At 46.9% G+C, this 13,185-nt stretch overlaps 1 protein-coding gene across 2 annotated transcripts in view; it reads right to left on the bottom strand.

Annotated features, from left to right (window-relative positions):
- Positions 1 to 334: 334 nt before the first annotated feature.
- Positions 335 to 13,185, bottom strand: part of LOC135809678 (uncharacterized) — a 48,462-nt gene continuing 35,611 nt past the window's right edge. The window contains exons 1-9 of one of the 2 annotated variants that reach the window (XM_065323085.1): positions 9,832 to 10,497; positions 9,274 to 9,429; positions 8,102 to 8,427; positions 7,320 to 7,716; positions 6,713 to 6,835; positions 5,432 to 5,586; positions 4,323 to 4,661; positions 2,729 to 2,830; positions 335 to 1,796 (exon numbers count right to left, since the gene is read on the bottom strand). In XM_065323085.1, coding sequence (XP_065179157.1) covers positions 1,386 to 1,796; positions 2,729 to 2,830; positions 4,323 to 4,661; positions 5,432 to 5,586; positions 6,713 to 6,835; positions 7,320 to 7,716; positions 8,102 to 8,427; positions 9,274 to 9,429; positions 9,832 to 9,925 — 2,103 coding nt within the window. In that variant the 5' untranslated portion in view covers positions 9,926 to 10,497 and the 3' untranslated portion in view covers positions 335 to 1,385. Of the gene's footprint in view, positions 1,797 to 2,728; positions 2,831 to 4,322; positions 4,662 to 5,431; positions 5,587 to 6,712; positions 6,836 to 7,319; positions 7,717 to 8,101; positions 8,428 to 9,273; positions 9,430 to 9,831; positions 10,498 to 13,185 lie in introns of those variants that run through there. The other variant, XM_065323086.1, reaches the window with a different exon arrangement.

Raw genomic sequence — 13,185 nt, 5'->3', positions numbered from 1 at the left:
AAGTTGTCATTTCATTCTTCTTGCAGGAGATCCCCTCGACAGGCCCAAAGCCTTTTAAAATAAAATACAAAAAATACATGCACGCACATTATTTACAACTCCCCTACCCACCCCTCAACTTGCTCAAGTCAAGTCGCACCGTGGCATGATCATTATACGGTTGGAAGTATGGCACATCCCCTGTGAACGGGCATGCAATCGTCGTGATCACGAATCTCTTGCCGCAATGATGACGACCCCGTCGGGAGAGCCGGGTTGGTTGCCCGGCACGATCTCACAGCTACAGGTGTCGGTCTCCTGTGAACTTTACTTGTGATCATCATACGGGCCGGGGTAGATCTGTACATCACTCAGTACCAAGAGTATTGTAATAATTATAACCTACATGTACATGTATAACTATAAGGCGAGTGTCAGTACCCAGGCAGTACAAAGACTGTACAGCCATGTTCTAAAGCGGTGTTCCAGCAAAGGGATTACCGGTACAGAATCTACATGACGTAATACATTATGAGAACATGTACATGACACGTGTAGTTGGTTAGAGCATACAGAAATTGTCTTCAAGCAAAGCAATTGCCAATGGTCCAATGGAGGCACCAAAATGGCAAAAATAAACGCACTGCACCTCCCTAGATGAGGACTCCATAAGGCATGTACTACGTGCAATGATAAGTAAGTGTGCGCTAAGGGGAAAGTCATTGGCGTGGCGCCATTGGTCCATAAAACTGAAAGAGCAGGATATCACCAAGCCCTTGAACTAACTTGAAGTTCAGAAGTTGCACAGTGGCTACCTAGGCTAGGATAATACTAGTGGAGTCTGGAGATCATCACAATGATAATCTGCCAGGAGTGGCAGTAAGGCCACACACTCTCTGGGCCTTGTAAATGTATCAGTGTACAATCATACAACAGTGAGTGGTATCCCGTCAGGTAAGTATCAAGATTAGTACTTCACTACTCTAGCACTGAGTAGTGACTCAAGGCACATGATTCCATGTGCCAGTACCACAGTCAGTGGATGCTGCTGCATTGTTGCCAAACGGATTCTACTTGCACACACCCATACCCAGCAACCACTGACACAGTGACGGTAACACATAATGATGTGTCCCAGGGCATTGCACTTCAGCTGAAGGCAAGCATCTCCATACCATGTACCAGCAGGCCTCAGTAACACTTAGCACACAATCAGGCAAACGATAAGCTGATTGACATGGTATGCCGGTGGATGCCACACTGACCTGGCAGCTCTGGAATCCAAATCGGAAGAGCATGTCATGTGATTGATTCCAAGCAGTCTAGTTCTACTATGCACTGTACTAGCCTGCACAGTACCTACAGGATTCTATTGACTATTGGTTGCACATGGTAGACTTAGAGATTCATGCTGAAAGCTCTGCGTAGACGGGGCTGGAATTCTCCTTTCCGAAAATGACCACCTTCACGCCCACAGTGTCACTTTGCAGGTCCTTCCTGGATTGCTTGGCGTTGTGAAGGCCAGGCTTTGCCACGTCTGAGTTGCTAGAGATCTTACCGAGGGCAGTACGCGCTGCTGACGGTACGCCCGGCTTAGTATTGGATGAGAGCGGCGGCTGGGTCCGGGGTGGTGGTAAGCATATATTGCTGCCCAGTGTCTGTCCACTGGTCAGAGGCAACGGTGGTGGCAGTTTCCTGGCGACCTGTGACCGTTGCATGTTGCCCCCCTGGGACGGGATGCAAACATCCGGTGTAGTCACTGCACTGGCCATTTGGTTTGCTTGTGTCGGTGATGGTGAGGTGTCCCGTTTGCAATTCTGCACAAAGTCAAATCCCGTGACACGCGCACACATTCTAATTTTTCACACTGACTCCAGGAAAAATGGATAGTACATTAGTAGTGATAGATTGGATACCCATGACTGGAAAAGTGGACATTTAAATGAAGATCATGTGACTAATCCAGGAAGGACCGAGACTGGACAGGTCTCATCACCGTGCCAACACACACACACACACACACACACACACACACACACACACACACACACACACACACACACACACAATAATCAGGACTGTTTCAGTTTTTCAATTGTCTTGAAGCTAGAATGTTGCTCAGAAGCAACACAATCAAGTTTTGATCACGGTGCAATGATAAAATGGTCAGCATACGGAGGTAAAACTAAACCTTTTTTTTAAGCCGAAGGAGGAGTGCACACATGTGCCAACACGTGATTTGATGTTTCCAAAAAGTGAGGCTTCTACTCGAGGGCCGCTTCTATTCCAGTGCAGCTTTTATTCAAGACATTACAGTATCTGCAAAGTTGACGGTCCGCTTTCTGCAATTCACAACATAACAAATTCGAGAACGAAACCAGGAGCAAAGTTCTACAGAAGAAGTGGACAGTCTCTCCCAGCTCATACTTCCTTCTCACTTTACACTGATGGGTCACATGACTTAGTAATGGACAAATACCTCGCTCGCACATACAATCAACCTCGAACATAACGACCCCCGATCGGGTATGAAAAGAGTGTTGCTATTCGCGAGTTGTCGCTATTTGCAACGTTGAAAGTGTGCAGTCAACTGGCTACTAGTAGGTCTGAAGATAGTGTCGATATTCACGAGTTGTTGTTATAACCGAGGTTGATATTCGCGATGTTGACTGTTTGTTTTCTTTTTCATGTCACCCATTCTATCATATCACCACTCCAGTGATCTTGCTGTGATCCGCAGAGTGCTTACCAGAGCATGGAGCTCATACGGCCGAAGGTATCCACCTCCACTGTTCGGGGTGCATTCTTTAGCAGGCTGGCCTGCTTGGATCTGATCAGGCGGAGTACTAAACTGTAGCAGAAAAAAAGAAAAAAAGTTAACCGCAGAATCCAGCTGACATATTCGCACAGACTGTTGCTTACTATTACCCTCGTATTATTAAGTCGAACAGACTAGACAATAAAATATTGCGACAGAGCTTTTGGCCATATACCACTCTACTTTTCTTTCTTATAAATACAGCAATTGTTGCTGTATTTTCCGGTGTGTTAACTGCACTTACATTTCTAAATTTGACTGGAAAACTGCCATGCGCCTGTCTACACTACAGTCAGTTTCAAAAAGATTAGCAATCCTGGCAATCGACCGGGGAGTTTGCCGTCTTACCGTATGAGCGCTCGAGCGCTGGCTGGAAAAACTCACTGTGAACTCGAAGAAATATTCCGCGCGAAAGCATGAAAAATGACAACTCACTCACGTCGGTGCATGTACGCCTGGTTTACAACAAACGAGTTCTTCCTCGTATTATCAAGAGTACATGTACTCTTGGTATTATATAGAGGACATGTCGAAAGTGTGCTAAATGTTGACGAGCGCCATGGGTCCCAATTCGTTTTGTGCCCAAATAGTTTCTTTGAGCTGCGATGCAATTTACTCTCACGATGTGACGAAAACGACATCGACACAGACTCATTCCCAAGGCCATGACTTGGCAAAGCTATCCGTGTGACTTGGACGACATTTTGAGAAAAGCAGACGCCTGTGAAAGCTGATAGAAGACGGCGTCGACTCCTACATGTAATTCAAATAAATTGGCGATCTTGAAATACTAAAATAATTCTCAAAAAGAAATCGATCGATGTGCCGTTGTATTCAACAACACGTAGCTACAGCGCAATGACTTCCGTGTTCACTCACACCGTTTCTGTGTTGTGCCTTGTGGGTGTGTTCACATGGCGTGAACCAGTCAAGTGTCAAAAAGTTCGGCAGGAAATGCAAGCTCCAAAAACAAGTCGTTTGGCGCAGCCACCTTCTTTTTTTGTCTTGTACTTTTTGTAGATCTACCAGCATGATCACCAAAACAATGAAAAAAAAGTTTGACTTGAAGATAGTTTGGATTTGAACTCACAACATCATGGTCAGCAGACAGCATTCATAACCACAAGGCCAAAAAGGAGTGGATAAATCGTGGGTTTTGATAAAAAATCGATACTGGCTTCCAGGGCAAATTGTGAACCATGGGAAAAGGCCGGAAACCTGGCCGAAATTCTAACTCCTTAACGGCTGGTCCAATTGTTCCGAAACCTTCACAGAACAATTTGCCGTGCCCTAACAAGCCATTTTATGTACTTTGTTGTCCAAATTTCCCTTATCTTCATACTTTTTAAGACCAAAACCTGATTGCTAATCTTTTTGAAACAGACTATAGACAAGCCTTTTAAAAGAGCACAAATACGTACAAACTTGAATCGGAGATGTGTTTGTGTTCCAGAATGGATTGCGGAGTACTAGTACACACCTGTGCAAGTAGTACTGTAGGAAAGAGGGCACATGACTGTCTTACCTGAACATTTTTCTCAGTATGATAGAGCATGCTGGCTTGATGCTCCGATGGCCTCACCGTAGGGAACGGGGAGAGAGCATTGTGGTATGTATACTGCTTGCAGACTGGTCCAGCACCGGCGGCCGCCTTACCATCACCTTGCTGCTGGTGCTGTTGCTTGGGCGTGCGCTGCTCCATCGCTGTTCCTGATCTACTCGTGGTTGCCTGGTAGCTGTTGGCCACACTGTGCTTACATGCATCTGCACTGACATCGGCTCGGGTATCTATCAACGTCTTGTCCTGGACAACAGCTTGCGAAGTAGCAATGTTAGCAGACGGGGGAGAGATATCCAGCGTATACTGTGGGATAGAAAGCACATCGAGAGAAAGCACTCGATCTTTGGACAGACCTGTGTCATCCTTTGGTGACTCATCACGCGGCACAACACAGAGAAAATGAGGTGGAACCTGATAGCAATGAAAACTGACAAGACAAGTCCGTGAGCTCTGTGTAAAGAGAAAGCATATACATGTATATGCAGTAATGGTATAATTATATCTGAATCTGATACCAAAAATAATAACATAAAATTTTACTAAAAATATGTACTTCTGTCTCTTGGATTATCAACACTAGCAGCTAGGAAGGGCAGCTATGGAATACCTGATGACACGAACATTGCTTTTTTCAACCTGCTATCACGAATATCGCAGGGTACTGTTCCTTGCCACATGCTGGGGTCATAATAAGGATGGCATTATTATACTGTTCTACTTGGTATTGTTAGTTGAAGTAGAAAATTACATTATTCAACTGCGCTAATGTCCGCAGTCGCAATATGCTAGTGTGTGGTTGTGTGAAGTCTGCTCCCACTGTATCGTATGCATACACAATCAAATGTACAGGTCAAACCGCGCACCGAGTAGACCTGGGACTTCTCACGAGCGTACGCATACTTAGTTTAGTCTCAGTCATAAGTTTGGGTCAATAGTCACAGCACTCCGCGGTGTTGTCTGCTGGTTACATCTCGGCATAGCACAGGGGGTCGGTTTGGATGTCTTTTGCACTCCTCCCAGAGCCAGGGCTGCACCAGTATGCATACAGACTGTGAGACATGTCACCGGCTCACCTCATTGTCTATCTTGGCGGGAGTTGAGCTAGCACACTGGTCGGCTGGCTGCAGCTGGTGAGCACTGAGCTGCTGTGCGGTCTGGCCGGCCTGGCTACGGTGTTTTGGCACTGTTGTCAGCTTCCGGCATGGCAAAGTCGGTGGTCCCACCATGTCTAAAGTCAGTGGAAAAAAAAACCCACATAAGATGTATACAATGTTTCGTCCTAAACCAGAAGAGCCTTCAAACATTGCCTGGACCACTATGTCCTCTTTTCAAGCTTGCTTTTACTCTCTGTAAAAACTACTTCATTCTATATTATTGATATCACCTGATTCTGTTATGCATGTACTATCAACCCGGGAAAATTGCCTCCAGAAAGGGTTTGTCAGGCAATTGGGAAAGGCAAACCTGTAAACTTTTGTTTGTATAGCATCCTTCCTGAAGGACAACACGTCTTTCGGAAGGACGCAATAAAAGGACTTGGTTTCAATCGTCAAATTGTCCAGTGCATTTCTGTATTACTCGTTTTAATGCATCTCATTCAGAAAAAAACACATAGCTGAGGAACGAAACGTGATCTATCCCAGTCATAGCCGCTATATTATTATTATTTCAAGGAATCCATACTGAAAATTTCGCTTGAAAAGTAGTGATTATCATTTTCTTTTTTTTCTTTTGTGATTTTTGGGCTACACTAGTCAAAAGAAGACTAGCTGTAAGATAAGACCATTCAAGGAGAGTAATGTGTGTCAATCAACCGCTAGCCGCTAACTATGTCAATGGCTAGTGTTGTGGCTAGCGCCCTCCATGTAGTCAGGGTATCATTTTGAAAGGTAAGCAGGACTTGGGGTGTCATTGAGGAGCAAGGGCGATGTTCAGAATGGGCTTGATGAAGGCGGGTAGCCAAATTTGATTTGATTTGATTTTAATTTGTAGCCAATTGCTTTCACGTAGAATTGTCTTCCGGAGGGGAGGACAAAGTCCTGCCCTTCCTGCAGAACCAGTATCTGCACGAGTTATCTCATGATGAACGTACTGATACCAGTTAACCTCATAAGTAACGGCCAAGGATATAACAACACTTGAACTCACCAATATGAACAACACTATATTCAGAGCTAGTAGCCATGTGACTGCATACTTTCAGCCTCAGGAACATGATACCGACACTTCACAGATTACAACACTGTGCTCATGCCCTGTGGAGGGTCGCTATTCGCAATGTTGACTGTATATCAAATCCGAAACAGACTCAGTGTCTACCACACACCATGATACACACACCACCAGTGTCTTACCATACACAGTGTGCGGTGCAGCATCTCCTCTTGCTGCTGCTTCTTCGGAATCCTGCACTAGCTGTCTCTCTCGATGGGCCTGAAGCTGCTGGGAGTGCCTGATGAAGCCATCCACAAGAGGACCTGATCCAATGAAATCGCAAGTGGAGAGGTAGACAGACTATTTCACATGAACAGGCAAGCAATTCGGAGGCGGTCATTCAACTAGTAAGTAGCCAGCCAGACCACTTGAGAAGTGAACGTCTATGGCATCCAATAAACCTGTTGGAACTCAAAGTTTAGTCTGGCCTGTGATTCTCAGCAGCATAATTATGCTTTTTGCCACCCCATAGCTGACTACAATGACACCAGCTTAGCTGCCAAAAACGATAGTCACAAGGCCGGTATTCAACATGATTTAACCACCGATTTCTGGAGTTCCATACACCAACAATGTTTCCAATCTGCAGGATATTTGATCGTATTTCACAACAAATCTGCACTACAGGTTTCGATCTTGGCATAAAATAAAGAATAAACGGATAAATACAGGCGGCTGACCACCGTGACTGCCATGTTTACACGGCCTGGTCCAAGTCTTGCCTGGCACACCTACATCATTTCTTACCATCACGAGTGGGAGTAAGCTGATAGCCCGTTCCACGTTGGTGCCTTTGCCAATAGGCTTTGGCCTTGATGGCCACAGGAAGCAGAAGCGTTGCGAAAATCAAGGCACCGACCACTGACATTACCACCTTGGTTACTGGGGAGGATGGCTCATCGTCCAGGGCTCTTGGCGAGGAGTGCTGTGAGGTAGAATTCGCAGATATCATCGTACTGGAAGCCCAGTGGGAAGTACTGTCTTTTGTCGTTGGACCAGCCATAGCAGAGCTAGAGGTTGTGTGGAGCAGCGCGGTCATCGGGCCCATGCTGGCAGTGTGCGTGTGTTCCACGGAGCAAGACACACGTAAGATGTCCAGAAGAAACATATCCCCTTTCCCGGTATTGTTGTGCCAGAGGAAGACCTGCACGGTGACAGAAGCACATGCATGACATCATCACATTGTGGCATCACCGTAATACTGAGAGTGTGATGTCATAGTACTTTACTTCCAAACAAAGGGGCATTGACTGTGGACAGGTCTACTCTACTAGTCTATAAGAAATCGATTGTTGATGCTATTAGTCATATCTCATCCTATGGGAGCAGAGCCGTCTTAGCACATTTCCAGGGTGAAAGCTACAATTGGATTTCTTGAAATCAGGCCAGAAATCCACCCAGCCGTTCTTATTATACTCCAAGCAGTCATTTTAGTACAAAGAAAACAAAAAACGGGGATGAGGTTTCCGCCAAGCGGAGGAGATGCAATATATACCCTGGTGTGGCATAAACACAGCATAGACTCTCACCTCGAACGGATTCTTCTCCACTTGGAAGGATATATTCACTGTGTTCAACATGTTCATGCCACCGCGCTCGCAGCACAACCATGAAGCGATAAGCTGAGACCTGGAGCCATTGTACTGTTGGTATCTCACTCCCACAACAACAGCACTATCCATTGTGCCCAAGGTGCGGCTCATATCGAAGTAAAGTAGATACCGGAACTGCAGACTGCATTGCAGGAGCTTGGTACCCACCATGGAACCGGACCATGCGGTAAAGTTGGAGATAGTGAAGACCATGGGGTACCCTACACTCTCCTTGTCATCAAATGTTGAAACAAACATCGATCCTGCAAGAAACAACCATGCACGGACATCCATGTCCACACAAACGAACACACAGTGACACCAGCACATGCATACGCACACACATCTGAGCAGCTGAAAGTAGGTTTGATCATCAAATTAGCTGGCAATTCTTGCCTGAAAGTAAAACTACATGTTCAGCTGCTAGAGCATGCCAGCAAGTATATCTTGCTCCAGCCACTGGTGACTGGTTCAAGACTAACTTCAATTGTAAGGCTGTGTTTACATGAGAGTTTTCAATCTGGGTAGAGTTCGCGCTTGACCCGGGTTGAAATCGAGAAACACACACTACCGTGCACATTTCGTGCCAGGTTCGTACCACCTCGCATATGCAAATTCCCCTGACACAGCAGTCACGCAATCACACAGGACTCTAGAAATGGACATTATTTTGTTGGAATATATATGCATCTGATTGATTGATTGATTTTTATGTAAGGATTGTCCAAAGGCTGCAGAAGCCTATCAGGGGGCTCTCCTGTGTAAGGAAAGGAATGAAGAGAGGGACATCTCCCTGGGTCAACCCTCATCATGCAAGCAATATTGAACACGCACCATTTTTGCCTCAACCGTAGAGACCGGGGTTGGAAAACTCTCATGTGAACAGAGCCGAAGTCTAGCAATTCCACTCGCAAAGGGCAAGTACATGGACATAATGTACAGTGATCTCTACAGGTGCACAGACTGCAGACCTACCACAGACTGCAGACCTACCAAAATGCCTACAATGGGCAAGATAGCGTGCAGTGATGTCTCCGGAATAGATGCACAGACTATAGATACACATGTATTAGCTATAATGGGGATGGTCAGTTGCAAGAAATGCCTACCTGCATGTATATGGATTGTGGAGTAGGTAATCCTGCTGCTAATCCCTTGCTTAGTCTCCAGCGGCCATTGGGTACCGGGCCGAAGCAACGAGATCGCTGACTGTGGCAACTGTGTTGCATTGCCAATGCTCACATTCAATAAGTATACACGCTCACCTAATGGTGCGGCCAACAGACACACATACACACACACACAGAGTCACACAGTCAGAAAGACACGCAGGCAGAAAGACACACACTCGTACATACACATACACAGGCAGAAACACACAGACACACGCACGCGCGCGCACACACACACACACACACACATACACACCCCGACACAGACACAGGTCATTGAACCATGACTGGCATTTAGCGTCTACATGCATGGTGTGGTGTTGTGTGTGTGTGGAGGGGGGGGGGGGGGGAGGGGAGGCTCTATGGAAGACGTGGTTGGACAATTGCAGTCTGTTTAGTGCGTGGATCCATATTTCCATCTCTAAGCGTCGCATACCAAGAAGGGACTCATCTCAGCTACGGTATAGTGCCTGGATGTTCATTCCGATTGCTAACCTTTTGCAAAATCATTCTGCAGTTGCAAAATAACTCCCAATGCAACGAACACTGCTAAGGCACATGGCCTTGGAAGGTTCGGGAAGCTACCCATTAGACATCACTTGGATCTGGGACAGGAACTGTAAGCCAGGCGTGCAAGGTGCCGTGGCCGCTGATCCGTTATTCAGCTTGGATACGGGGGAAATGCCGGCGAATCTTCCAGTCTACCGGTCTTCTACGGAAATTATGAGTGTATCCTTGTCATTGAAAGAGATGAGGCAATAGGCTTGGACAGCATAGGCATGGATCGGCGAACTCTACTTCGAAAAGACCAAACGTGGCCGTTTGCTATACTTCACAAGAACAGAGTACGACTACCTAGCCATTGTAGTGTCGTTCTGACTCCACTGAAAGTTGGTGGGCCCTTCCTTGGCTTTGCTTCAATTAGTAGATAAATTACTCAATCGTCCACGAGTATATTCAATTGGAGGACACGCCTAATGCGTGCGTGCATCGGGATACTCTCTGCTTCTATCTGAAACTGATCGAAGATCTAGCTGTTCGTAGTCTCGGGTTCAAGGTGTAAAGATCGTGGCTGGCCATGGAAAATGGAAACGAAGAAGTACAACGGTGACGACATAATCGTAACTGCAACTGCCCACAACACAAGTCAGCATTTGCATTGCAGACGTCTACATCTGCACAAACGCAGTGTAGAGATATATATGAAGACCTACCACATAAATATTTTCACAATCACCGGTGCACCAGCAACAGTACATATACATGCAGCCTACACTCTACAGGCCCCAAAACTTTCTTCGAGTCAAAAACCAAAAAAAGTTGTAGATCGGGACAAAAGTTCGAAGGGTATCCGCTGGGGTCAAAGGTCGTCTCCGCTGGTCGGCCATGCGCGCATGCGCCATGCATGGTGTCATTTATTAATTAATTTTTTTACTACAAAGCACTGGCCAGCAACATAAAAGGGGAGGTCTACAAAATTGGACAAGCGAACATTGACAACACAGAGCTAGAGGAGCCTGGCATGCGTGCCGATGAGGTAGGTCAACCTCCCCCGACCTAGTGGTCTCGGGTTCAACAGTTGGTCTACGCATCAGGAAGGGGAAATGGACAGAGAAAGGGAGAATGAGCATGAGGAGCTTCCCAGGAGAGGAAGAGTGAGAGAGAGAGAGAGAAACAGAAAATGATAATAATAGAGACAACCGGTTATTCTCAGTGCTGGTGGACGTCAGTGGCCCATAGCCAATTGGTCTGGCGGAGGTGATGGTAGGCCTTGGTCTTGAATGTCGGCAATTTCTTGAGAGTTGGTCGTTCGGCGAGGATTGGGGCAGGCAGTGTGTTCCAGCTCTCCAGGACAAAGTGTGGGAAGGAGCAGTCATGTCCAGAAAACGGTAGATCTACGCTATCAAGTATCAACCCCGTCTTATCTTGTTGGTTGTTCCTACCAGGGAGTAGCATAATACTACTCATTGGTTCCTACTATACACAATGAATCCTTTCCTATGCTTTTGAGTTTTGGGGCCTTTGTCTTCAAGTTGATTCTACGAGGTAGAAATCCTGAAATAAAAATTATAAGATTATTATACAGTCTCTTCGCTCCCAAGCACAGGGGAAATGCGACCGGACTATGCACATTGGACATGTCGAAAGCATTCGATAAAGTCCGCCACATACAGTTCATTGTCGATCTGTTTGACATCGGTGACACCGACTCGTTGTGTGCGGATCGGCCCTCACCTGGTTTGCAAGCTACCTGACTGCGCGAGAGCAGATGGTCTGCATTCGTCAACATGGACCCAAAACAGCCTGGTCCCCAGCTAGCATCACTATCTCAGTGACCTCTGTGCCGCCTATGGCCTCAAGAACATCGTTAGAGAACCCACTCGTGAAACTCCCCGCTGTCCGAATGGTACTATAATTGATCTCATTCTGGCTGACCCTACCCATGCAACTGTAGCTACTGTCGTACCTCTTGATATCAGTGATCACAGTGCCGTGGAGTGCAATATCCAGGTCGATGTTCCCCGGACTACACGGCAGGCCCCAAGGCACATGCGAAGAATCCATAAGATAGACAGTACCGCGTTCCGTCATGATATCTGTGAGGCCAACCTACATGACTTTTCTGACTTCAATGATGTAAATATCATGTGGAGAGAATGGCATGCCAAGTTTATGCACGTTATGGATAAGCATGCCCCCCTATGCAACTCAAAGCCTCCCAGACAGTCCACACCACGGTGGGTAGACGCAGAACTACACAGGCTAATGCAGCGAAAACGTCGCATTCATAAACGTTGGAGACAGGACAAAACGAATGGAAATCTTTACACTGAGTTCAAACGAGCACGTAGCATTGCTCGTAACGCTTCTCGGCAAAAGAAAAATGCGTACTTCGCCACCCAGTGCAAAGAGAATGCTGGTAACCCAAGAAAGTCCTGGGAAATTCTCAATGCCGTAACAGGGCGCTCACGGTGCCGTCAGGATCCGTGCTGCGACGTCCATGAGATCAGCAACACGTTCCACTCTATTGTTACAGACACAAACCGACCCGACCATCTCGGCGTTCCGTGTGGCCCAAACGGGCCTGTCTCCCTAACCGAGTTCTCCCCTGTAACTCCATCGGACGTTCAACGTCTCCTTCAGCAGGTAGATGCTCGCAAAGCTACGGGAAGTGACGGCATACCGGGTTCGCTATTGCGGCAGTGTTCCGATTTATTGGCATACTCTTTAGCAGTACTGTTTTGCACTTCCCTCCGCACTGGCACGGTTCCTTTGGCGTTCAAGCTGGCGACCGTTGTACCGCTTTACAAGACCGGGGACCCATCAGTCCCCACCAATTATCGCCCTGTTTCCCTCCTTCCAGTTGTCTCAAAGCTGTTGGAGAGAGTGGTGCAGCGTCAGCTAGTTCGCCATCTAGACTTGAGTAATGCCCTACCTGATTCTCAGTTTGCTTTCAGGAAGAAGTGCTCCACTGAGGATGCCCTCTGTGTTCTCACGGACAGCTTGCAGAAGGCGAAGGACAGTGGTCTGGTAACAGGGCTGTGCCTCCTCGACATGTCCAAGGCTTTTGACAAAGTCCGGCATGGTATCCTCATCCAAGACCTTTTTGACGTTGGTATCTCTGGTGTCGCCCTGAAGTGGTTCGCGAATTACCTGACAGATCGCAGGCAGCAAGTTACAGTCGCTTCGGCCACAAGTCGTGCTCTTGACTGCACCTGTGGTGTGCCCCAAGGCTCCGTCTTGGGGCCTGTTCTCTTTAACGTCTACACCCGTGATGTGAAATTGGTCTCATCGCCAATACCCAGCGTGCAATTCGCAGACGACATTGCTCTGTATGATTCAAAAGCT

Source organism: Sycon ciliatum, chromosome 2 (assembly GCF_964019385.1).
Source record: "Sycon ciliatum chromosome 2, ocSycCili1.1, whole genome shotgun sequence".
NCBI lineage: Eukaryota > Metazoa > Porifera > Calcarea > Leucosolenida > Sycettidae > Sycon > Sycon ciliatum.
Note: the sequence above shows the minus strand (reverse complement) of the source record. Positions and strands in the feature narration are given on the sequence as shown.